Source organism: Physella acuta, unplaced genomic scaffold (assembly GCF_028476545.2).
Source record: "Physella acuta isolate Inbredline_101_S28 unplaced genomic scaffold, ASM2847654v3 ptg000117l, whole genome shotgun sequence".
Classification (NCBI taxonomy): domain Eukaryota; kingdom Metazoa; phylum Mollusca; class Gastropoda; family Physidae; genus Physella; species Physella acuta.
The window spans coordinates 630,699-655,261 of record NW_026731637.1 but is presented as its reverse complement, the minus strand read 5'-3'; the positions used below and the strand labels follow the sequence as shown (position 1 = coordinate 655,261).

Below are 24,563 nucleotides of genomic sequence, written 5' to 3'. Positions count from 1 at the left end.
TTTGTAACATTTGCATAAAGCGCGCAATCAAATATATGAGCCTCGTTTTAGAATTGGAAATATTCGGTCAAGATGGCGGAGGTTGTAACAGTTGTGTTTTCGTCTATGATTTATTTTTAAAACTATTGCTTTTGCCTAGTTATAACTAATTTAATTTTTAATTAATTTTCTCTAAAATTTAATTTAATAGATACATTTTAACTGCCCTGATTCATAATATTGATTTTAAATTATAATTCTTAATTTAATTCATCATCGTAGAAGCAGGTAAATTCTCTTTTTTAAAAGTGGGTTTGGTTCCGTGTGCGATTCCAGTTATCGAAAATAGGATGTTATTTGGGAATCATAATGTAAGATTATTTTCTACTACACTAGATCTAGATTCTAGTGACTTGATTAAGGGTCTAGCTTTTTTGTGTGCTGGTTGTTAGGGGGGGTTTTGTTGTTTTTACATTAGAAACTGTTGAATATCTATATATATAATTCTCTTCTGGGATCAGTTAGTTGAGTTAGAAAACAAGCTGCAAGCGCCTCCTTGCAGTCCCCTCTCTTTCTCTCTATCACTATCACCCCCCACCCCACCCCAACATTGTCTGGTGAGCGGTGTTCACTCTAAATTTTTACAAAGCTAAACGTTTACAAATCAAAGAGCCGTACAGCCGGGTTTCTATTAGGGGCAGATAATTTAGTTCGATTTTAAACTTACAGGAGGTAACTAAGAAATAACCAAGAGGAGGCTGCTTTCACGGAGGGGGGGGTGTAGGGTCGGGGTTAGGGGAAAGTGGGGGGGGTTAGTGTTTTAAAGCAAATATTTTCAGTGGCAGCATTGGTACTGTCGAATTTACAAATTATGAATTACTGAAAAGTAGAAAATAAAACAACTAAATAGCGGCGTATGATACGCTGCGGGTCGGCTCGTTTTTATAAATCAACTAAAGTCATGTCTGAAATCTTCAAAGGACCGTAGTAAATTAGGTAAAACTCCATTTTAGCGTATTTTATTCTCTGCTTCTTGTTTACCTCCAGTTGAGCATATTTTATTATAATAAGCGAAACACACAAAAACATTAGGAAAACACAATTTATTTATTTGTATTGTATTTTTGTTTTAACAAATGAATAAAAAGACAAAGGGACTGACTTTGTTTTAGATTTTGATAATTTACTTTTGTCAAAACTTAAGAAAAATCCAAATTTAGAATGTTGAATGTGTTATGTTCATGTGTCAGTTAGAATTTTCATGGCATTGGGTGAAGTATGTAAACGTAACTCACAATTGCAAGGCGGTTAAGTTTGTATTGTTACAAGTATCTCCCAGGCATGATACTATAAATAAACATTTATGAACTTACAATGACCCCAAAACTGAGGCCAACACAATTTCAAACAGCTATTGCCCGAGCTATGACGTATGCTGATAATTAAAGTCAATGTAAACTCATGGTGAACCCGCGACAGTGTAAGGATTTTTCTCCTGCTGACGACCACACGATATTTAATTGGAACGGTTCTAATGCTTTTTTATGTTGTTTTTTTTTTTACCTTTTCTAATTAAAAATCACATTCATAAAAAAGTAAGTAGATCTAGTGTTTTCCTAACGTTTTTGTGTGTTTCGGTTGTGTTTATATTTATAATAAAATACGCCCAACTGGACGTGAACTTGAAGCGGGGAATAAAATACGCTAAAATGGAGTTTTACCGTAAATTAATAATAGAATTGTTAATTTGGCCTTTTTGTAAATTTATCCAAATTGTCAAGATAAAATTTACATAGAATTAGAGTTTATCAGAGGGAGGATTCGTTTAATTTTCATTAAATGATAGAGGGATAAAACTAATGATCTTAAAGCTATCGTCTATTTTAGTAATCAGAAATATTAGTAGGCCTATAGTTTCTAATAGTAGGCCTAATTCTGTTAATTAAGTATAGTCAGGAGTAATTTTTACCTTATTTATTCATCTCGCAAGTGGCGCTTAGTAAAAGTAGCTAGCAGATTCTTGTGTTCAAAATTAAGGTTGTTTTTATCGGCAGAGTTTGCAGTAATAATATTGGAAGTGGCTATTAGGACCCTAATAGCCTAGGCCCGTATTGGGACCCGGCATTAAGTTCGTAAAACCCTTGTACAACCTGTATTAAATTTATACCTTTTTTGTTTATTTGATTTTTCTTGTAGATTTGCTCGTATTTTGTCTTTTATTGTAATTAGTTATGCGGATTATCTATCGTTAGTTCTTGTGTTGCTATTTCTAAATACCCTATATTTAGCTGTATATACAAAATCATTTATTATCGAAAGACGTCGTGGTCGAGTGGAGAACACAGTACCTCCCGAATCTCGATCAGTTACGGGATCGGAACCTATCAAAGCTCTCTATTTTGTGTGGAGTAAAGTGTATTTATCTAAGTTTAACATTCCCTTTGAGTTGTTTGGTTTAAGTGTCTTTTTTAATTGTTTTTATTAAAAAATAGATTAAATTTTTTCTAGATTTAGGTTTTTAAACACGCCAATTATAAAAACATCGTTGCTCCATTGATCGCACGCTCGCGTTTTCTGGTCAGCGCAAGAGAAATACTGACACTGTGTAGCCAGGGTCACTCTTAGTTCACTTTGTGTTGATACTGTGAATTTTGAATATTAAGTAAGGGTTACTAGGCACTGTCTTCTTTGTGTTTAGGGCTTTTAGTACAAAAGGTATTTTATTTATGTTGATCTTACAATAACAGTTAACACATAGATAGTGAGCTTTGGTAATTATGAATAGTCTTTTACACATTCTTAAAAAAAAAAGCATTTTCTTATAAGGCCAAACAAAAACATCATCCAATTGAAGTATGAATAAAAATAAACATTCATTTTAACATATATTCATAGATAAATTCAACAAAAAGGAAGTTTATCACAGTGTGTTCAACACAACAGACCTGTTACACAACAATGTATCATAAGCCTGCAGGAAGGCTAGGGTCATAAGTATAACTATAACAAAAGGGCAGTGTGACCTAGACTATTGACGAATTTAGCACATAGCTCAAGATTTAAACAACAAATCCAAAAATTAGTATCATTTTTATGCACACAAGATCTATTAAATCTGTATATTACTTGCATCTTAAATATACCCTTTAAAAATCATAACATCATATTTGAAACGAGCCTATTTGTATAGGGAATGCTGATCACAAGAGGGCCTAAAAACCACATCACAAAGCTTAAAAAAAAATAAAACAGGAAACCATTCAGATTTTTAATGAATAGGTGGAAATGACCTTTTAAACTTAATTAGGCCTATTTACCATAAATTAATAACTTAAATACTCATCTAGGTGAGCTCTAAAAGTATATCTTTTATTTTCATTTCACTAAAATCCCTATAAAAATTATCTTAAAATCAAATAACTCCTTAACAACGCAGATAATGCAAACCAACATTTGACAAAACAATGGTTGAAAGCCGCTACAAATAATTATACCCAATTAAGAGTTGTGGTGCCTTTTTTACAATGATTGCCATAGGTCACTTTTCAAACTGCAAGTCTATGTTGTTATTAAAGATAACAAGATATCACTTTGCACATGAATGCTAAAGGATGTTGGTATTAGAAATACACAAGTCAAATAAATACTAGTAAAATGCCAATCACAAACAACGAAGTCCAATTAAGGTAAACACTTGGTAAACAGCAAAATAGCTAGGTTAGGTAGTAAATTGCGAGAAGGGTGTTTAAACCGCCTGTCGCGTGACATTTGTCTCACATTTTACAGTTACAGCACCCGACTTTTATCTCTCGAGCCTGGTTTCTTAATACTTAAGTCGCACACATGGTAGAAGGCCTTATTTGAGCTCACGTTTTTCTTATTGCTTGTTTTTTGGGGAAATAATTGTTGTAACTATCAATGACATTTTTTATTCTTTAGATGAAACTTTTTTCACATTACTTCCTTTAGGGAATAATTATATTATATGAGTTACTGAAGCTTTACAGTAGTTTCCTGTGTTTGTTTTATCAGGGTATTTTTTAATAGCAAGCAAGGCTCTGCACTGGCCTCTGTAAAACCAATCTGTAAAGGACAGTGACTTGTTAAGCAGTATATACCCGGCATTGCTAGTGTTTAGGAAATATATTACTTTTCCAAGTAAATGCCTGTATGCAAATTCAGACGTTTGAGAAACAAAACTTAACCCTAACCACAACAAAAAAACAAACACATATGTAACACAAACCCTAAATACACATACAACGCAAAGGGAAACAAATACAAACATACTCATAGACTTAAACAGAATCATAAAATCTAAAATAAAAGCAAACAATGCAAATATAAACGCAGAAAATAATGCGATTATATAAACACAAACACTAAGGCATAGTGCTCACTGTATAGCCTGGGCACCAAATCGCACCTTCCTGAGGCGCCGGTGGATGCAGCTGATTCAGTTTTATAAAGGACTATATACCCCTTCTTATTCACAGTCTGTTGCTCTCTTTACAATGTGTGTAGGCACTCACAGAAAGACCCAAATTTGTATACTTTTTTTCAAACAAAATTCGAATTTTGTTAAGGATAATACATTCATTTTGATTTTGTTCTTTGCATGTTACGTCACTCAAAATGAAAATGTAATTTCAAAATAAACAATATTAGTTTTTTAATCATCAATTGAGATATTATTTAAATATTTATTATAGGCCCTATGTATTATATCATAGCACAATAGTTCCACTAAATTGCAAAAAATGCTGTTGGGCAAAGTACTGACTACACCATCCCTTAATATACATAGTTCAAGAAACGTAACTCTATCTGCCCTATGGATTGTTAGGTCTGGCAGGGAACTTAACTTACTTATGGCTGTACACAGCATCCTAGTAAGTCTCAAGGCCACATTGGTTTCATGGCCTTATTTTTGCTGCTTCATTGCTGATGAAGTGTTAATTTTTTTATTATAATAGATACAGAGATATAAATACCCAGTGAGCTGTTGTTGTTTTGATTTTTTTTTTTTTTTTTTTTTTTTTTTTTTTTTTTTTCATACAAGAAAAACACCACCTCTTAAATTATATGCAGGTTGAATATTTGTTATTATTACATGTAACATGTTGAGGTCAACATTGACTCAAACAACAGTCCACTATTTTCATACCTTTGCATTATCTGTACACATATAATAAATGATTGTCACACTAAAAAATCTAAGAATGTAGCAAGATTCCCATAAACATAATTGTATAATAATTCATCCTTATATTTTTGCCTATTCTGAATTTTTTTTTTTTTTTTCACAGGTTGCTCATTCAGACACAAGCAGTCCTGGTAAGTTTATGTCTTGTTTTGAATAGAAATCTTTGTAATGTACATTTTCTTTTGTCTTTATGAACTGTTAATCATTTTTTCATGTACTGTTCATTTGAAGACACTGACAAGGACTTTGATCCATCAGCTGATATGATGGTTCATGATTATGATGATGAGAGAACACTTGATGAGGAAGAGGCAATGACTAGTGGAGAAAGTTGTACAGGAGAACTGGATGATTTACAAAAGGTATTTATTTTTTTACATTTTATGTCCACTTTAGCTTGTTGTATTTTTTATCTGCTATTGAGTGAGCAAGACACAAATAAATTTTATGTTATGACAAGGCTACTAGTTACCATGTTGGCTTAACAGTACATGATCCTCTTCCAAATATTTATGTCTAGCCCCATTCTCAAATAATATTAAAGGGGTCTTAGTTATTCTTACCTAACATTAAATTGCATAGCAAAAAGTGAATGAGCTAACTTTGTCTCAATGTACAGGAGAGTGAAATGCCTATTGAGGATCTCTTAGCGCAGTATGCTGCAGGTGCAGGAGGTGCAGATGAGTTAGCTGACAATTCTCAATCAGGTCCATCTTCAAGCAGTGAGGAGGAAATCTTAGATGGTCAAAACCCTAATTTGGCCAAGGATGTCAACTCACAGAATGTTTTAAACGATGGTGCAGAAGACAGGGACACAGAAATCAGTGAACTGATACATAATGTGTCACGCTCACAGACTGGTAGGCTACTCAGATGTGAGTACTAATATTTAAATATCTTTCCATTTGATCAAATTTTACCTAAGATTTTGAACAATCCAAGCTAGTTTATTATTGAATTCTATACTTTCTGTAACAGCAACTAGTCATCCAGAAAGTGACGATTCAGAATCCTCTTCTGATGATGAAAATTATGAGCCAATTGAAGAACATAAAAAGGTATTTGTTATTATATAATCAAGTTAAAAACAATGACTTATGTTAGGAACTTAAAAAGAGGCAGTTACTTACATATGAATCTAATAAAATCCAGACTTGCAAAATATTAACAGGAAACATTTATTGTATAAAATATAGAAAACAAATATGTTACTAAATAAAATTATGAATAACATGGAACACTGCATTGATGAGAAAAAGAGATGCAGATATAGTTTGTACTTAAAATCTCCCTGTTCATTTCATGTGTACATGCAAAAAAGTTCTGACCATATGAGTTAACGCATTCAGTAAAATTCACAAAATTGTGATTGAGCAATGGACAGACTGACACTAACAAAATTCTCAGCAATCAATGCATGAGATCAAATTTGCTGTTTAAAAGAAAATGTTCAAAGAAAATGTAATATTTGGTTGAACTGGTGTAATATCCATTTCTGTCTTTATATTTTCAAAATATCAATCAAAGATGTATGTAATTCATCCTTTTTTTTTTCTTCCTTTAAACTTTAATGTATTTTCATCATCTCACTGTAAACTTGATTAGTCTTTTTTGTTCTTAATTCTAGTGGTGGTAGGATTCTCTCCAACACAATTAAGTATTACAATTACATATCAACTTATTATGCACCATATAGGGCGTTGACTCCGATTTACGCCAGCTTTTCTATTTGGATTTGCTTCCATAGCCTTTGTCCAAACCAAGGACAAACTACAAGGCAGCAGTTGTTTAATTTTGGAAGAATTTGTACCCAGCTATCAAGCCTCATTTACCTGAGGGTTTCGAACCACCATGAGCTTTACTGATTTGACCACTGATCCCCTTTTATTAGTTATTTTAAGAAATATTCTGTTAAAATATATAATTTAAAACTTGAAATGCCTTTGATTTTTATGCCCAAAAATTGCTATGTATGTTATTTACAATTGGCAAAACCTTTTTTTTTTTTACTTTCTCGTATATACGAAGTATAGAGAAAGTCTTGTAATCGTGCAAAAAAAAAAAATAGAGATTTTTACAAATCTCGACGTTTTACCCCTCACTGATACGTAAAAACATAATTTTGCAATCTTGTCTGTGTGTCTGTCTGTCTGTCCGTGTGTTAACACGATAACTTGAGTACCGTTACTGCTAGGTTGATGAAATTTCATATATAAGTATTTTATCAAAATCGTAGATCCGTATCAACTTTTGAGCGATTTCCGATAACCGGTACTTTTCCTACTTTGAATTTTTCAAAAGCCTATAACTTGAGTATTATTTCAGATAAACGAAATTTCACATGTAAGTAAAAGATCTAATTCTCTACCTTCTGTTAAATTTTGAGTAATTTCCGTTGACCGGAAGTAGTAATTTACGCTACTTCCGATTTCTCAAAAAACTAATGTAAATTTTAAAAGTACTAATAATATTGCGCACTATTATGGGCTTTTTTATTTGGCGTTCACTTGGTGTGCAATTAATTTGTCTACGAGATTTTATTCTATTTTTAAAACTTTAAGTATTTAAAATGGATTAAAAATCATGTCTATAGCCCGAGTTCCCATCCCCTGTTATTTTATATAAGAATATTCGAGAAAGTTTAGGGGAGATCACTCCCGGTTTATTATGTATGTGGTTGTTTTGCAGTGCTGTGATTATGTTTCTGTTTCCGTTGTTTTGCAGTGCTTGTGATAACTTTACACCTTTTTGGTGCTAATTTTCATCTTTGTCTCTCACATTTGTTTTTGTGGTAGATGTCTGTCTTTGAATGTTTGTTGTTACTGATGTTTACAGGACCTTTTTCTTATCTTAGACTATCCAGGTTGGGTCAGACTTTCAGGCAGTTATTCCTGCTGGTCTTTCAGCATATGGTGATGCCCCTGCCTATGAAAATGAAGACAGATTGTTGTGGGATCCATCCAAAATTAAGGATGAAAATGGTAATTTTAGAAGGCTTTCGGATATTAACATGGATTCAGGTTGCTTCTTATCAAAGCTTATTTAGTCCTATTGAGAACTGAAAATATTTCTTCCATCCATATAGATCAAATTATTATTATTTCACAACTAGTAGTGTTTTATTTTATTTTTCAGCTCTCAATGATTATTTATGTAATGTCCAAAGAGAAGTAGACAGGAAACTTCATACTGTCGCAACTATCCCCAGGGGAAAGCATATTCGTGATGATGAGCAGGTAAAAAAAAAAACAGGAAAATAATCAATTAATTAATTTTTAAGTATCGTTGGGTAAATAATGTTTTTTACTTTCCAGGCCTTGTTTCTGTTGCTTCAGTGTGATAACAATATTGAAGAGGCAGAGCGAAGGCGTAAAATGCAGGCTGTCCCCCCAACAGGTAAAACTGTTGATACTGTCAGAACTTATTTTTTAGCAGCCTTAAAGTAACCATAATGTTTTATTACCCTAGTATAAATTATCTTTTCTAGATGTTATGAGCCTGTGGTCAGAGGATGAATGTCGAAATTTTGAGGATGGTCTACGTTTATATGGGAAAAACTTTCATGAAATACATCATAATAAGGTATGTAATTATTTATTTGAAACTTTTTTTTAACTTGTTATCTGATGTTAAGCTCTTAAGACAGGCTTTTGATGTCATTTTAATAATTTTTAAAATGTTTTTGGTTTTTTCAAAGGTGCGCACTCGTTCTGTTTTTGAATTGGTGCATTTTTATTATTTGTGGAAAAAGACGGAGAGGCATGATATATTTGCTGCCAAGACCAGAGCAGAAAAAAGAAAATATTCATTAAACCCTGGTGTCACGTAAGTTAAACATTACCAACATCTTTTTTGCCATATACTCACTCAGCCCAGCTAAATAGGACAATCCGTTCCCTCTTGCTCAAAGATTATTTAACTATGTATTCAATCTTGCGTGGTTTACAAAATAATATACAGATAATGACATTTAAGCAATTATTTGAATTAACATGAGTAAAAATGAAGATACAGAAAATTTATTGCTGAATGTTCTAACCTCATTTGCTAACCTAAATAAATATATTATTACGGTAGCATCTAGAGTCACATAGTAAAGACTATCGGTACTAAATATGTAGAGAGTAACTTTACAGCCTGATTCAGGTTATAAGTGTTTACACCCAGATTTAAAAGTCAGATTCTGCCCATTTCTAGTGGGAAAGGTCAGATACATAGTTTTGTGCTTGTAAATATTATCAGTGTTGGAAATTATATGCAAATGGCCACCATGAAATCCATTTAAAAGCTTTAATTATACCCCGGCTGTGCAATACAGAAGGGTAAAACATGGGCCTGAGGCTGTTAGGGTTAAATTACTTTTTAATATTCTCAAATTTGTGTTTAAGCAGTTTTGTTGTTGTTGCTTAAAATAATATATTACTGTTAAAGTACTTGCAGCTGTTGTTTTGTTTTCAACTTTAATTTGGTATATCATTATCTTTCTAAAAAATTAACAGCCAATTATTTTTCTGTTTTACAGAGATCACATGGACAGATTCCTCGAAGAACAGGAGGTTGAATTGAATCAAATAATGGCCCCGCAATCTTCAGATTCTAAAATAGAAATATCTGAGGATGATCATGCAAAGACAAATGTTGGTCTATTTAACACCGGAAAAACAACCATCATGTCTCCATCTAGACAGTTTGATAGAAACTTGCCAAAAAGTGGTGATGGTCCTGCAAAACGTTTGCATCATCACCATCACCACCATGGTGAAATGAATGGTTCACATAATGCTGACAACCCTTCTGATCATTTAGTGCCAAAGAAGTTAAAGTTAGAAAGTTTACAGTCGCCTTTAGATCAGAATTCTCCCAAAAAGCAGAAGCTTTTAGATCATTCTCAAGAATCCATAGCTGCATTATCACAACCATTGCTACCTTCATCTCCATACAAGAGCTTGATAAAAGCTGAGAGAGCTTCCGAGCAAGCAAGCCAACCAAAGCATATAGAATGCAACCCACCAGAATCAAGTATTGACAACAGCACCAACACTAGAAATGAGGGCTTTAACTTATCTGAAAAAATTCAATATAATGAGCTTCCAAGCTTGTCTTCAAATTCTATAAGGTCGGTTGGTCAAATTTCTACTCCGCCAACTATATTGGGCAAACCATTGAACATTGTGGGTGAGAGTGGTTCAGAGCTGATAAACAACAAATCCGTGACATGATCAACCCCGTCCCATTAGTAGTATCCCGTCGCTGTACCACCATGTACTTGTTGTGAATTGCATTTAACTTAAAGTGACTAAAACAGTCTTGTTAAAATTAACTCAGAAAGGTGCGGTAGTTGAATTGTCTGTAACCAATTGTACATAGTTCTTTTTCCACGCAATATAATTTTTGAGATAGTTTGCACATGCTATTATTGTTATAGCTTGAATGTGTAATATTTTTTTGACAGTATTTGGGATTTTCATTTTGTTTTGTGGAAATAAATGTGCTACCTAGAATATTTGTACCATAATAAATTTTTATAAATCCTTTATATATTTTTTCATACTAGTAATGTTGAAGATTATTTAACCATACTACTAATTTATTGATCAGTTAAAATTATTTTTTGAAGGGCAGCAAAGTAGTCAAAATAGGTGGAACGTTTACATCAGCATTGTTTGGTAGTGTCTAAGTTAAGAATAAGACGTGGTGATAAAAAGTTTTTAGTAAATTAGAAGATTATTATATTACAAAAGACTTTTATTAAAACTATTTACTTTTATTAAAACAATTGTAAAACTCACAATCCTTTAGGTAAAGAAAATTATAGACCACAGAAGGGATTTAATACTGTATTAAAAGTCTAGTAATTTGCTAAATTACATTATTACAATTTCATTTTGTGATATTATACAAGGTACTCTATACAATTATGAATATTGCTTTCCAAGTCAGCAGTATGAATAATTTCTGGCTTGTTTTCATTTTGAGAAAGCAAATTACTCTTGACAAAATTTCAAAAACTAAATATTTCATAATTTATTTAGTTTCTTTTTATGCATTTCCAAAATGCTTTATATTAAAGTGTGTTTGATACAGTATTTTGTAGAATTATATTGACAAGTTCAAAACTAAAACTGGTTTTAATCCAATCGCAAAACGTGTTGAACATTGGTTGAATACCTATGTAATACTGTATTTATGTAGTATTTGTATATACGCTGTTTGTTATGATATAGATATACATGTGCTGTTTAACAAGGACTGTAAAAGCAGGATGCAAGCTGTCATTACAGAGATTATTTATTTGTCTTAATGTTTAAAATGTGTGATCATAAAGGCCATCTTATGGTGTGGCTAGAATAACTTTCTACATTTAACGTCATGTTTGTTTTAACAATCTTTTATGCTAATGGATATTCACAAAACATTTGTATCTACTTCACAATAAAAAGTTAAAGAATTACTGATGTTTGTTAACTTTAAATGTTTAATGTCCTGTCTCAATGCAGTTTCAAAGGTTGTGTGCTAAATGATGCTAAGCATAATTATTAAAGCAGGTACACAACCTAGTGAGATAAAGACTTTATCTCCCAAATTTATGAACTAGTTTATTTGTTCAACAGAGTATGTGTCACAATGTCAATATTCTCACAAAAAATACACAACTGATAATTATACCCATCTTATGTTATAGATCATTATATACAAAAAATCTTTCAAAATTACAGTTCCATGTTTATCACAAAGTGTTAAGTTGATTGGCAACAACTATAAGTAGTAAAAAAAAAACTATCCTATTTTAGGAGTGGTATTACAACTGCCTGCTTTTCTTCAGTTTTGTTTTAAATTACATGTTCACCTCTTTTTTTTCCCAGAGTTAATTAAAATTGTTATTTTTACAATGTAAGAAATGTTTTTTCTTTCCTACTACATTTGTCAAATGTAACCTATTTGTTTATTTACATTTTATATGTAGAGTTAAAAAAAAAATGTTAACAAAACTTTACCAGTGGCAGTCAATTATTTACTAGTACTAGGCCTAAACTAATTTTCTAAATAAAAGACCAGATACTACCAGGGTTAAATTGAAAGCAAGATGGATAAATTGGCCCATAACAAAGAAACAAAAAATTTTACATCCTGTTTCAACTTAAATTTAAGCTTAGGTTTATTAAATATTTAACTGCTTATGAAAATACTCATAGTAACTGCCTTTAAAAATATCTTTAAAACGAAAAAACAATAAATAAAATATTTTAAAATATTCAACTATTTGAGTAAACTTAACTGTCACATAATATATGTGTATGTATTTACAGTGGTACCTCAACATGAGTATCCCAACAAACATGGTTGTTTTTAGCTTTGATAGACTAGAAAAATTTAAGTGTACTAAGTAAAGCTCTCACCACCTATCTCTGCACCAACAGATTAATGAATAATTAATTAATTTAAATAAAGAAAATTGCTTTAATGAGCAATTTGAAGTATGAGCAAGATTATGGAAAAGGAATGAATTAATTCTCATTGTACCACTGTATACATACATATATATATGTGCGTGAAATTAAAAAAATAAATTTGGTATTGCATTTAAGATTTCTTAAGACATCTCATTTTTTAAATTTTGTAAAAGAAAAAACAAAAAAGTTTTTAAATTTAAATAAAAAATATTTGCCTGGTTACCTCATTTTGTTTGACTACTCTGCATAAAACTGCAAAAATAATAAATATTACATTTATTAAAATTATACTGCATTCAAAAACCAAAACTATTTATTCAATCAAGATACTATTTAAAAGCGAAAACTAAAAATAAAGAACAAAATTTCTACTATCTAGAAAAAAAGATTTTTGCATCACAGATTACCGGGGTGTTTAATAAAAATATGAATTAAAGCCAGCACTTTTAATACAAAAATGTATTTAAAATTTCAATAAAATTACATACATGTTCATATATCAGCAGTATGTGTAATAAAATAAACAAGAAAAAAATAATTTTAAAATTAAGTTGAAATACAACCAGTCAAAATATAAATGACATTTCTCAAACAAGATGTAATGCATTTATTGTGATGTATACAAATAGTTCATTTGATGTCTACTGTCTAATATTTCTCAAGTTTAAGTAACTAGACATACAACATAGTAGCCTATTTAACTTCACATAGTAATTAATTATACATTTGATTGATATATGTTATTAAACAAAGTAATTGCATATTAAATTAATAACACATATAGCCATTTAAAATAAAGCAGTTTGTTAATAAAATATTAGTAAAGAGGTATACAATGCGCCGGGAAATATAACTTCACAGACAGAAATACCAATACAAAAAACCAACAGCTTAACCACAAAGAACCACCTGTTCTCATTATAAAGATAGTATTATTATGCCAATGTAAAGATTTAAAAAATTAAAAAGTAGCTAAAAAGAAAAGAAACAATTTTTTAAAAAATTGCCTGTTGACTTGTTGGAGCTGCAGGGAAGTTAATGAAAAAATATGCATGAACTTTGCAATATAGTTGCAAATATATATAGCTTAGGACCTAAATAATGTTTATTAACAATGAATTTCTAGTTTCCTAAATATTTATAAACAATGAATAACAACTTTCCTAAAAATTGTTTACTAGTATCTGAAAAAAATATTTCATTTTGATCTGTAGATGGTACACACAAAAGCACAGCATGTTTTATTTTTTAATATCTCAGTATAAAAAACTATGCATGAGTCACAAATATATTTGCACTCCTCTCATACTCTAAATAAATTATCAGTACAACAAAACAAATATACAAACAACATTCCAAACTTTTTAAAACCTACAAACACATAACAATATTTTAAAACTGTGATACCCTTGTATCTTTGTAAGCAAGACTAACCCATACAGAAGTTAATAAACAATTTTAAAAACAAATGTTTCAATATAGGCTTTAAAATTATCTTTTCTTTAAAAAACACCTTGTTAACAGTATAATTCTTAATATACAATGAAAGCATAAAATTTTCAAAATAAAATTATACTATGTACATTTTTTTTGGAAGTATATACCCGCTAAATTATAGGATAATTGACCAGACTATAAGAACAAAAGTACATCTCAATTAGTTTCATTTTCACAAACAACAATTGTTAAAAATTATCCAGTACCAATAATTTAACAATAAAAAATGAGTTTAGTAAGTTACAGAGTGTTACCGCATATATGGAAGCCCGCAAAAATACTTAAAAAAAAATACTTAAGATTCATATGTAAAATAATAAACAAAACTTGATGAAGCACCAATATAAATTAGTACAAAAAATTAAAACCCAAGAAAACATTGGAAGTAATAGATAGTAAGGCACTTATTTTTTTAAACAGTAATCCAACATAAGACCAAATTCCTGTTTAAATTTTAATTTGCATTTAATGAATTAGAAATGCTATCAGAAAGTTTGTAACAGGTTAAGGGTGTGTGTCAAGTTAATTCTAAGGTGTGAGGTGACTTGTCACTGTTAAATTGTGAGGTGACATGTCACTGCTAAATTGCGAGAAGACTTGTCACTGTCTTAGGTGTGGGTATGTCAATGCTGAACTATGCTTTTTCTACAGAGCTGATTACATTTAACAGTTTTATTTTTAAATTTCCCACTATTTTTCCACTAAAAAAATCACTCTCATAAATTGCAGTGGTAAGTTTATTTTAGCAAACAATATATGCTCAGCTTTAGTTATATAAATTTCAACACATATTATTTATAAATAGTTGCAGCTTTGCATATTATTTTAAAACATTCCCCATCATAATACATTAATTTAAGAAGTTTGTTCTCATTATTTTGGGAAAATAAATAAATCTATTTAATAATTTTTTTAAGTGATTAACTACAATATGAATAACGGTTTTAAAAAAATTCAAAATGAGATTTTTTTTCAAAAAATTTTTAAAATGCTTTATAAAAATATTCGTTCTTATAGCAAACATATTAAAACTAGCTAAAAAAATAATCTCAAAGTACTGCAATCAATTATACATTACTTTGTTCCCATTAAGAGATCTGTAAAACAGCAAACAACAAAAATGAAGTACAAAACTAAAACAAAAATCCAATGTCACAAATGATGAATTGGTCGCGCACTTCGGATATTCATCTCAGGATCTGTTCCTTTGAGCGTGATTTCGGGAGTGGGAGGCACTGGTCTATGACGGAATGTCACATAGGTGTACAGGATGCTGCCCAAGACACTGTAACAAATTTATTTTTAGATACAACTGACAGTTGAAAATAGGAAGCTGTGAGAGCTTATAATTGTAGAGTATCTACATAAAATATTGAAAAGTTTTTTTATTATGGTAATTTAACCAACAGAAATTGCCCTCAACAATTGACAAAGTACACATAAAACATCTATGCCATTTTCTACTTTTAACTTCAGATAATTGGCACAAATAATATTGATTTCTCTATTTTAATAGAAAAACTACCCTTTCAAGATCTGAGGGTTTATAGAGAAGAAACCATTCCAATAAACACGGTATTTATTAAGGTTAAAAACATGGTTTAAAATTAGATCAATCTTTATATTATGGTACTTTCTTTTTGTTTATCTAACATGCTAAAATTATATTTTGTAGGTGACAAACTAACATAATACTTTTAGCAGATAAAATATTTTTTTTTAAATTCATTTTTTGGTACCTAATATTGATTCCAATAAAATTTGTTAATGAGAATATGTAATCTCCACCAAGAAACATTCCAAGGTAGGTAACTAGCAAATTCTGGAAGAGGAAGATAAAACATTTTAAAGAAACAATCATTCTTGTATACAGTAAAATTATAATAAGAATTAATTTTTGTGACAATTAGCTAGAGGCACTAAAAAAAACTATAAAAGATAATGGTTTACTTGTAGTTATTTAAATATAAATTTTTTAAAAATTACTTTTAAGACGCCAACAATAGTAGTGGTAAGGGCAGAGTTGTGAGCTGTACACAGTATAACAGAGAAGTTCAACACAAAGCCCATCAAACATGACAGTGCAAAATAAAGCAAAAAGACAGGGTCTGCCCACTCTGTGAACATCATAGCCTGTGGGCGAGAAAATAGTTTTAAGAAAGATCATCAACAAGCTGCAAATTAAAGTTGAGGTTAGCACAATTATACAACCTAATAAAAACTGAACCATCGATTGTACAGAAAAAATATTTTAAAATGTAAGAAAAATTACTGCAACAATCTATTAAATTTAACATTCAATGTATCATGTTATCTTTTTGTCATCCTTAAAAACTGTAGGATGATATAACATCAATATATCAATAAACATAAACCCTTAAATGGGTGTAAATTATTGATCCACCAGCATTAATAAGAGTTCAGCATATTAAAAATCACATGGATTAACTTGATGCATTCAGTCTTCACTTTTTTTATTGAGCTGGTGTAAATTTCTTACATTTAATGGCTTATCTTTAAAAAAGCAGTAAAAATAAAAAGATCTTTAATCACCCACCTCAACTAACTCTCCACTGTACATACATAACATAAATGTTGGCAGGAACATAAATAAAGAGTTGTAGTACAACAGCCCATATTTGCCAAGACCCTGAAATAAAAACACAAGTGGGGCCACAATTTTCAAAAGCTAAAACATTGGGAAACATCTGAAACATGATTCATGTGAGATGTGTTGAGCTAAGTTACTGAGAGTTTTAGTAAGAAGATTGTGTTATGTCTATGTTGGTAACAGAGTAAGGGAGCTTATACATTCTCAACAAATAAAGAGCTGGAAATGTTATGGGTAAGTTGATGTTGGTTCTTGTGTGATTAATTCATTGAAGTGTCTTTCGTCTTGCTAGGTATAAGAGGATTTTTAAGTTGTTTGTGAAAAAATTAAACAAACAAATATGTATTATTTTTTTAGGTTAAATGATATCAATGTTAAAAGTGTAAAGCATTATTACACTAGTAAGTACAGTTGTGCGGCCAAGGAGTAAGGAGCACAAATAACTCCAAAGTTTTGAAAAAGTTTAAAACCTATTGACAAATTGTACCTAGATTTGACTCTATATCAGGTTTGGAGTCTAATTAACACCACTGTGGGCATGACATGAGTGCTAAATTAAAAAGTAGTTGGGCATTAATTTGGCCACACAAACAACTCTAATACTCTGGCTATTAGGTCTAAAAAAGATGTTTATCAAAGTAAACTGGAGTGTCAATACAACTGCAAACAAACCTTAGCATCCAATTTCTGCTTAGTGTAAACACCATTAGCAGCTGTTGCCAAATCATTTAATAAAATAAATGAATATCCCATCAAATCAAAGGCGAGATCAGCTCTGTATAAAAACACAACATAATTAGTTTATTCAAAGTTGTTAATAGAAAAAAATAGTTTAAATGAGTTGCCCAGGATTGAATCAATAAAAACTGTTAACCGTACAGCTATAGGGGCAAACCAGTTAGTAAGTAAAACAAATAAATATGTAATTTAATAAAAACTGCAACCGATTTGACAATATTGAAAATTCATCTAGGCCTATTTCATATAATATATACATAAAGTTTGATTTTTCCAGTGCAATCATACATCTCTCATTTTGAAAAAGTTAATAAAGAGCACTGTACCCTGCTGCTATCACTGCACCAAGTATCATGAGGTAAACTGTAAACTGTACAAATCTACTGGCTCGCACACTGGAACAAAATAAACAGAACTAGTATTGTGCAGGCCTACACATTTTTTTAATTGTATTAAAAATAAAAAATGCTTCAAGTAAGTATTCCTAGCGATTAAGATTGTTTTAAGAATTTATAATGTGAATTTCAAGGCAGAGAAGAAACTTACTTCAAAATGTAATATTCAGCTATCATTGTAAATAAAATAGAGAATCTACGCAGGACTGTAAACATTGGCAGGCTGGAGAATAAAAATGTATCATTTTATCTGCATAACATGGAACAGTGAGACAGTCCTGAAAGTCAAAGAATCAAGTACTACTCTAGTATATGTCATGATAGATGGTCATCCACAAATATCATCACACACTTAGGGAGATTAGGAATTCAGATGCTGTGTGATAAGGGAAAGGAAGAGGGTCAGAAAGTGTGACGTCACTCTTTTACAGCAACCTTTTAAACTAGATTTTGTCAGTTATTGTGAAATGTTAAAGCCTTTCTAATAAACTGAAAATTAAAAATTGATGTATATACCTAATATTGATATAGTACAGCTAATATTTTATTAAGAAATCGCAGCTTCAAAAAACAAAATTATTATTAGGTAGTCGTGGGGGGACTCATTTTTGTGATGTTGCATGACAATGAATGGTAGGGGTGAGTAAAAAAAAGTGATGTCATTTAATTTATAGACTACCCCAAGTTAGCTGAGTGAAACCTGGATCATCTATCAGGTAAAAAATTATACAACATATGCTTACAAGTATCATTAATTGACCCTAGTAATAGAATGGTCATTAGGCAGTCAGACCAAGACCATAACAAAAAAGCCAAAGGGAGATGATTGATTACATATCCAATTGACTAATTTCAACATCTAAGAGAAGTATGAAGAGCAATACTACATCACTGTTACTTCAGCAAGGCACAGCAGTAAAAGACAACAGCAAAACTAGCAGCAAAACAGTACAGCAAACAGCAAAACACTAAAACAAGCAAAGACAACACAGAAACAAACCTTACCTTAGTTTTTTTGTCCCTCCAAGCCCAAAAATTAAGTTTGCTAAGTATATAACAGGTAGTGGCCAAACCTGTTAGCAGAAGTCAAGTGTTATTTCTTGAAAATTTACAAGCATATCCAGTAAATATATCTTCATAAAAAGAAACATATATCCTTATTAAAAAGATAAATATATCCTCATAAATAAGAAACACTGGATAGAATCTTCATACATATCCTAGATTAGTTCCTCATAGACAGAAACATGCATTGCTAGTCAATACCAGTTACTAATCTACTTACGATCTTCTTTTAAAAGCATTACATTTACCTTTCCTATAGTGTCCATGGACAAGTCAGGAAAATTAACCAGTCTGAATACTTTGGCAGCATGTAAAACACAGATTCCTGAGATTATCTGAAAGGAATAAAACAATTATTACAGAAATGCTGTGACAGACTTTGTTTCAATGACAATTTTGTTTTATTTCTTAACAAAAAAAAAGGTTTTCTTGTTTCAATGACAATTTTGTTTTATATCAACATTGTGAACTAACCTGCCCTAATCCTAGCACTTGAAATGAGGGAAAACTGAAATAAACACAATGTTGACAAATAATAAAACAATGTATTTCACAAGTTCCAGAAAATAATATGAAATCACTTTAAGTATATAGAGCTATGTGTTTTTTCAGATTAAACTGTAGACGACAACTAGCAATTTACTTACCCATAAGATGTTAAAACAAGTTTGTTCACAATTACTATAAGCATAGATGATACTCCATAAAAAAGTGCTGAGAGTACACGCTTGATGATAATTGAGTGGCCAGAATCCATTTTCTAGTCTGTGTACAGATATAAGCACATTTATATTTGCCACATTTAAAGTTATAATTAGCAGGTAAATACAATATAATAGGCCTATATATAATAACTAACGAAGATGAAAAATGCAATGACCTTAATAGATGTGCAATTGACTCAAATTAAATACTATTAATAGCTGCACAATGGGCTCAAATTATCCTTTAATGGCTGTGCAATGGGATCAAATTTTCTTTTTAGCCTTATTATTCTGACAAAACTATCTGTACTGTGTGTTCAAACAGTTGTGCTTTGGGCAGGTCGTCAGGGGTTGAAGGTTCATAGTATTAAGTAATAGTAGATAGCTAGATAGGAGTCTACTCAATAAGTGAAGTATACAATATTTTTAAAAATCTATTTTAATAGCCGATTTAAATCTTCTATATAAGTCTTTAAGTATTGATCGAGTTAATCCATGTCCCATCAAGACAACACATAGATAGGACTAAACAACGAACATATAGATACAAGAAAAACCAGGTCATTGTAGCGATATGCGCATTTCTTCGGCCTGCAATGCATATCTTCTTCCGGCTAGAATCGGCCTAAGTTAAAATCATATAGATCTATATATAGATAAATTGTTACATTTTAATAGCACTAGGAAAATAAGTGACAATGACAGCCTATACTATAAATAAATAAAAAGCTTAGATTGCTTTACTGCCTTTACTTATCCCCAGTTTCATTAAATCATCACTGAACAGTTTTAGTTTTACTGATATTACAATCACATTCATGAAGAGCTTAATTTGACAACCTCTCTAAGAGAAATATGGCTAATCTATCATTTTAGGTGCGTAAAATCGGCAGAGGCTAGTAATGTGCGAAAAAGTTTCCTCAATGTCAAGGCTTTAATAGAAGTATATTGTGATATACTTGTGTCAAATATATTATAGATAACTGAATAATAAACTAAAATCAAAGGCTAAATATATCAATATAGGCCTATGCAACAAATTAACTTTAAACAGCAGTGTTTGCTAGCAGGATTTGCTATATAAAAACCTCCATATGTAAGTCAGAGTGGTTTCCCCTGAATCTCTAACTATAATTTTACCCAAAAAAAACTTATCAAGATGGCTTCTAAAGTAAATTAGCTCGGTTGCATCTGATGAAAACATCGCTAGTCTTTAATATAGCTAGTTGCACAAGTAAATAAAATATGACGTCACAGGCTCTAAACCTTTCGTGCACAATAAAATCTAATTCAAATGTAGTCGTTCGCATTGCTATGTTAACCATTTAAAAAACGGTAGAATGCGCTTATTGGCCGTTACCGTCGTATAATTTTTGTTTCAACTTTTTACTTAATCTCATATTGAGTTTAAAAGGTGAGTTTTCAAAAATTTACATAAAATAGTAGAACATTGAGAATAACTCTGTTTTTAGTAGGATTATCTTCATTTTTTATTAAGCTTTCTAACAAGCATACTTATTTTAGGTTTATCCGTTTAGCAGACTATGCAATATGTCTCACAAACTAGGTACCCTATTAGCTGTATCGATACCGCATTTTCATGTTCCTTCGTTTTATATGAATTATGTCACCAATTTTTATACATTTTTTTTCTTAAAGAATTTTAATAATTAAACTAGTAAATGAGAGGATTGAAAGATAATAAATTAACCTTTTTAAAATAGTAAAAGTTGTATGAATTGAGCTAATATGTTGCGGTCTGTACTACGTGCTACTAATGATTGAATAAGGTATACGATAACTCAACACAAAGTTGAAATTAACTTATACATATAATGATTTAAAACTAAAAATAATGACACTAGGTTCGATTTGAGTAAGACTATACGATTTTTAGTTTAATTTTTTAACTACGAAAATCACCTTTTTCATAATGCATTATAGTAGAGGCTTAAATCTAAAAATCGAGAAAAACGGTATCGCTAATGTTTTGTCGCTATATCCGTTGGTATTTTGATCAATTAAAATAAGAAAACATTCAGACTTAATTTGAATTTAGTGTGAGTCGGTAAATTTTTACTGTTATTTTCACAAATGTTTTTACTTTCTTCTTCAGACGTTCACAAGCTGTAAACCCCGACTAACAAAATAGATACCGTAGGCCTAAGTATTGGCGATATTGATTCTACCTTACTCCGCTTTCGTATTCCGTTATATTTGTTTTATATTATTAGGCCATTAGGTCTATTTAAAATGTAAAATAAAGATGTATCTAAGCTGTCTTAAACATTATAAGCCAAAGGTCGAAATTATTAATTGAATAGTGGTTAAATTCACTAAGTAGACTTATTAATATAAGAAATATTAGTTAAAACACCACATTTTAGTTTTTACGAGAGTGTTCATTCTATTGTAACAAGCTGAATGTGTACACTGATAGTCTTCATTTATTTCATATCCCATTAGTTTATCTTGCTAAAGAATAAAATATACCCTTGTAAACAACAAACGCCTATATTTATTTGCTTGATACCCACTCACACTCAAATAACGATTGCATGAGGAGGGGGAGGGAGACTTTCTGAGTTAAAGACCTTTGAGTCAGGTGCTAATTGAGTTGCTTTTGTTAAGTTATTGTGGTTGATTTTTTCGAATACTACATCTAAAATGAAGTTGAAAGTATGTAAAGTATGGTTTATAAGTTAGCTATGTAGTACTGGGGTACCTTTTGCTTTTCTAAACGTGGTACGGAATTGAATCTGTCTTTCATCATCCACAAATAAAGGCACTCTTTTTTTTTACACACATTCCCCTCCCCCATCCATAGCTTATCCTCATTGTTGTAAGACGTTTTTGCAGACCCGATATCCCCAAGATTTTGTTAAATGTTATCACAACTGGACAGTGTGGTCTAGTATGTATTACGCCCACTAACTAAACTGATAGATCGGTACCCGACCTGGTGACCGTAGGTCATCCCACAACCAAGCTGTCTATCACGTTCAAAACCAGGTGGCAAGATGTCTTATTTAAAACTGGAGGCAAAAGTCGGACAGAAACCCTCGTGCCTAGCGTCTGTCTACGTAGCTGTGTGAAATGCTCGATTCTTGATAACGTTGCTGTTTGTTTTGCGCTAGCTATGTTCAGTTATCTAACGACACCCAAAGATTATCTCTTAAATGACATGCTTCCAATATGTCAAAAACACTCATATATGTTGCACTGTACTGAGCTGTCTCTATTATACCGTTTACCAAGGAATTAAGAATGTTTATTCTTTTTTACTCAGCCAGTTTCTTTTATTTTTACTATTACTATGACGTTTGAGTTAAATTATTGAATATATCAAGTGGTATATTTTTTTTTAAATGATTTTTAATAAACCACTTTTAAATTAAATAATTTATTAATATCTTGGTAGAGATGCTCATTTTTTAAAAATGCATTTAAAAATACTTATTTGAAAATTTTATAATTGTGCGCCTACGCAGAGTCACCTTTATTTCACATTACTAGTCTCAGCTGATTTTTCGTACCTAAAACTAGCGATAGATTAAATAATTTAATGAATTTTAATAATGCTGCACAAATCACTTCTCCATCTAGACTTTATTTCAACAGTCAAATAAACGGTAATCTGTCGTTTTTAGTTTTAGGTACGTAAAATCGCCCGCGACTAGTAATGTGAAAAACAGGTGACTCTTTAAATTTTAATAATTATTACACATTTTGAGGAGGATTTATGTTTTGAAAAATACAAAAATGTTTCCTTGTTTCATTTATGTAATATAATAATTAATATGTATGCCTACCTACCTGTTTTTAGATTTTATTAACAAACTTTAACTTACTATAAACTATAATCTAGGGATGATTATAGATCTATGGTTGGTAATCTATCGTTTTGGGTACGTAAAATCGCCCGCGGCTATTAATGTACGAAAACGTTACCTCATTATTAAGGCTGTAATAGAAGTATATTGTGATATGTTTGTGTCAAATATTATAGATAAATGAATAATAAATCTAAATCAATGGCTAAATATATCAATATAGGCCAGAAATTAACTTTAAACAGCAGTGTCTGCAAGCAAGATTTGCTATATAAACAGCAGCCATTTGTAAAATACTAAAATAGAGTGACTTCCGCCTGAATGTCGCGCTATAAGTCTATAAAAATAAAACTTTAACAAGATGGCTGTTATAGTTATAGTAAATGAGCATGGTTGCATCTGTTGAAAACATCGCTGGTGTTCATTTATTAGTGAAAAGTTTTAGTTCAATTGTTTAAAAACTGGTACATAAATGAAACAAGGAAACATTTTTGTATTTTACAAAACATAAATCCTCCTCAAAATGTGAAATAATTATTAAAATGTAAGGAGTTACCTGTTTTTCACATTACTAGTCGCGGGCGATTTTACGTACCTAAAACGATAGATTACCCTCTATGGTTTACGAATGTTACTGAAACTCAACAAACATTACCAGATAATTTCCGACGCTATATCGTGAGATTACCGGGTAAATCCAGTAGTAAAATCTAAAATACTTTACACTGATTTGGAATCTAATCTAGAAGTAGAATCTAGATCTAGATCTAGATAGAACTTTTAAAATTCATTTTTAGACTAGGCCCTACCCTAACCGGAAACGCACTGAAAACGATTATGTTTCCGAGCGCAATTCGCGTTTATTTTATATGAACTGCATTAATTTTTTTTTACGTCAAATATTTAAAAAATAATATTTAATTCGGCTGTAAGAATAAGACTATTACTATACTACAGAAATCCAGTGATGATAAAAAATTTATTTTTATGACAACCGCATAGGAAGGAGGGGGTGGGGGGAGGTGAAATTTCATATTTTTGTTTATCTAAGACTATAACTTTATATTTGATGTCTATTTAAAAA

At 30.9% G+C, this 24,563-nt stretch overlaps 2 protein-coding genes and 1 long non-coding RNA gene across 7 annotated transcripts; 2 read left to right on the top strand and 1 right to left on the bottom strand.

The window, feature by feature from the left end:
• Positions 1-36: 36 nt before the first annotated feature.
• LOC131934742 (mesoderm induction early response protein 1) lies at positions 37-11,636 on the top strand. Its single transcript, XM_059290851.1, has 11 exons — positions 37-81; positions 5,289-5,316; positions 5,417-5,547; positions 5,805-6,060; positions 6,164-6,243; positions 8,040-8,166; positions 8,321-8,421; positions 8,500-8,581; positions 8,673-8,767; positions 8,883-9,010; positions 9,708-11,636. Exons 1-11 carry the CDS (start codon positions 73-75, stop codon positions 10,402-10,404), a joined length of 1,734 nt encoding a protein of 577 aa, XP_059146834.1. The 5' UTR covers positions 37-72; the 3' UTR covers positions 10,405-11,636.
• A 24-nt stretch (positions 11,637-11,660) lies between these two features.
• Positions 11,661-24,282, bottom strand: LOC131934743 (nucleotide sugar transporter SLC35D1). 5 transcript variants are annotated; one of them, XM_059290853.1, is made up of 14 exons: positions 24,135-24,277; positions 19,823-20,043; positions 19,590-19,707; positions 19,417-19,450; positions 19,191-19,277; positions 18,883-18,950; positions 18,029-18,100; positions 17,809-17,877; positions 17,417-17,519; positions 16,691-16,783; positions 16,120-16,266; positions 15,873-15,955; positions 15,312-15,418; positions 11,661-12,888 (listed from the first exon to the last, which is right to left on the bottom strand). In XM_059290853.1, exons 3-14 carry the CDS (start codon positions 19,697-19,699, stop codon positions 12,833-12,835), a joined length of 1,029 nt encoding a protein of 342 aa, XP_059146836.1. In that variant the 5' UTR covers positions 19,700-19,707; positions 19,823-20,043; positions 24,135-24,277; the 3' UTR covers positions 11,661-12,832. The 5 variants fall into 5 exon arrangements, with proteins under 5 accessions (XP_059146836.1, XP_059146835.1, XP_059146839.1 ...); XM_059290852.1 differs by lacking the exon at positions 19,823-20,043 and having other exon boundaries at positions 24,135-24,282; XM_059290856.1 differs by lacking the exons at positions 15,312-15,418; positions 19,823-20,043 and adding an exon at positions 15,212-15,230.
• LOC131934744 (uncharacterized) lies at positions 17,612-19,297 on the top strand. The gene is made up of 3 exons (XR_009385835.1): positions 17,612-17,645; positions 17,760-17,840; positions 19,202-19,297. It is a non-coding gene; the product is annotated as an uncharacterized LOC131934744 (long non-coding RNA).
• Positions 24,283-24,563: the final 281 nt, after the last annotated feature.

Coding starts and splice junctions, on each gene's coding strand:
- LOC131934743 (XM_059290852.1), bottom strand. CDS start 19,699: ATGGATTCTGGCCACTCAATTATCATCAAGCGTGTACTCTCAGCACTT. Junction 19,451..19,589: donor CTTGTTTTAACATCTTATGG/GTAAGTAAATTG, acceptor TGTTTATTTCAG/TTTTCCCTCATTTCAAGTGC. Junction 12,889..15,311: donor TCCTGAGATGAATATCCGAA/GTGCGCGACCAA, acceptor TTATTTTTGCAG/TTTTATGCAGAGTAGTCAAA.
- LOC131934742 (XM_059290851.1), top strand. Junction 6,061..6,163: donor GACTGGTAGGCTACTCAGAT/GTGAGTACTAAT, acceptor TTTCTGTAACAG/CAACTAGTCATCCAGAAAGT. Junction 8,582..8,672: donor GCAGGCTGTCCCCCCAACAG/GTAAAACTGTTG, acceptor TATCTTTTCTAG/ATGTTATGAGCCTGTGGTCA.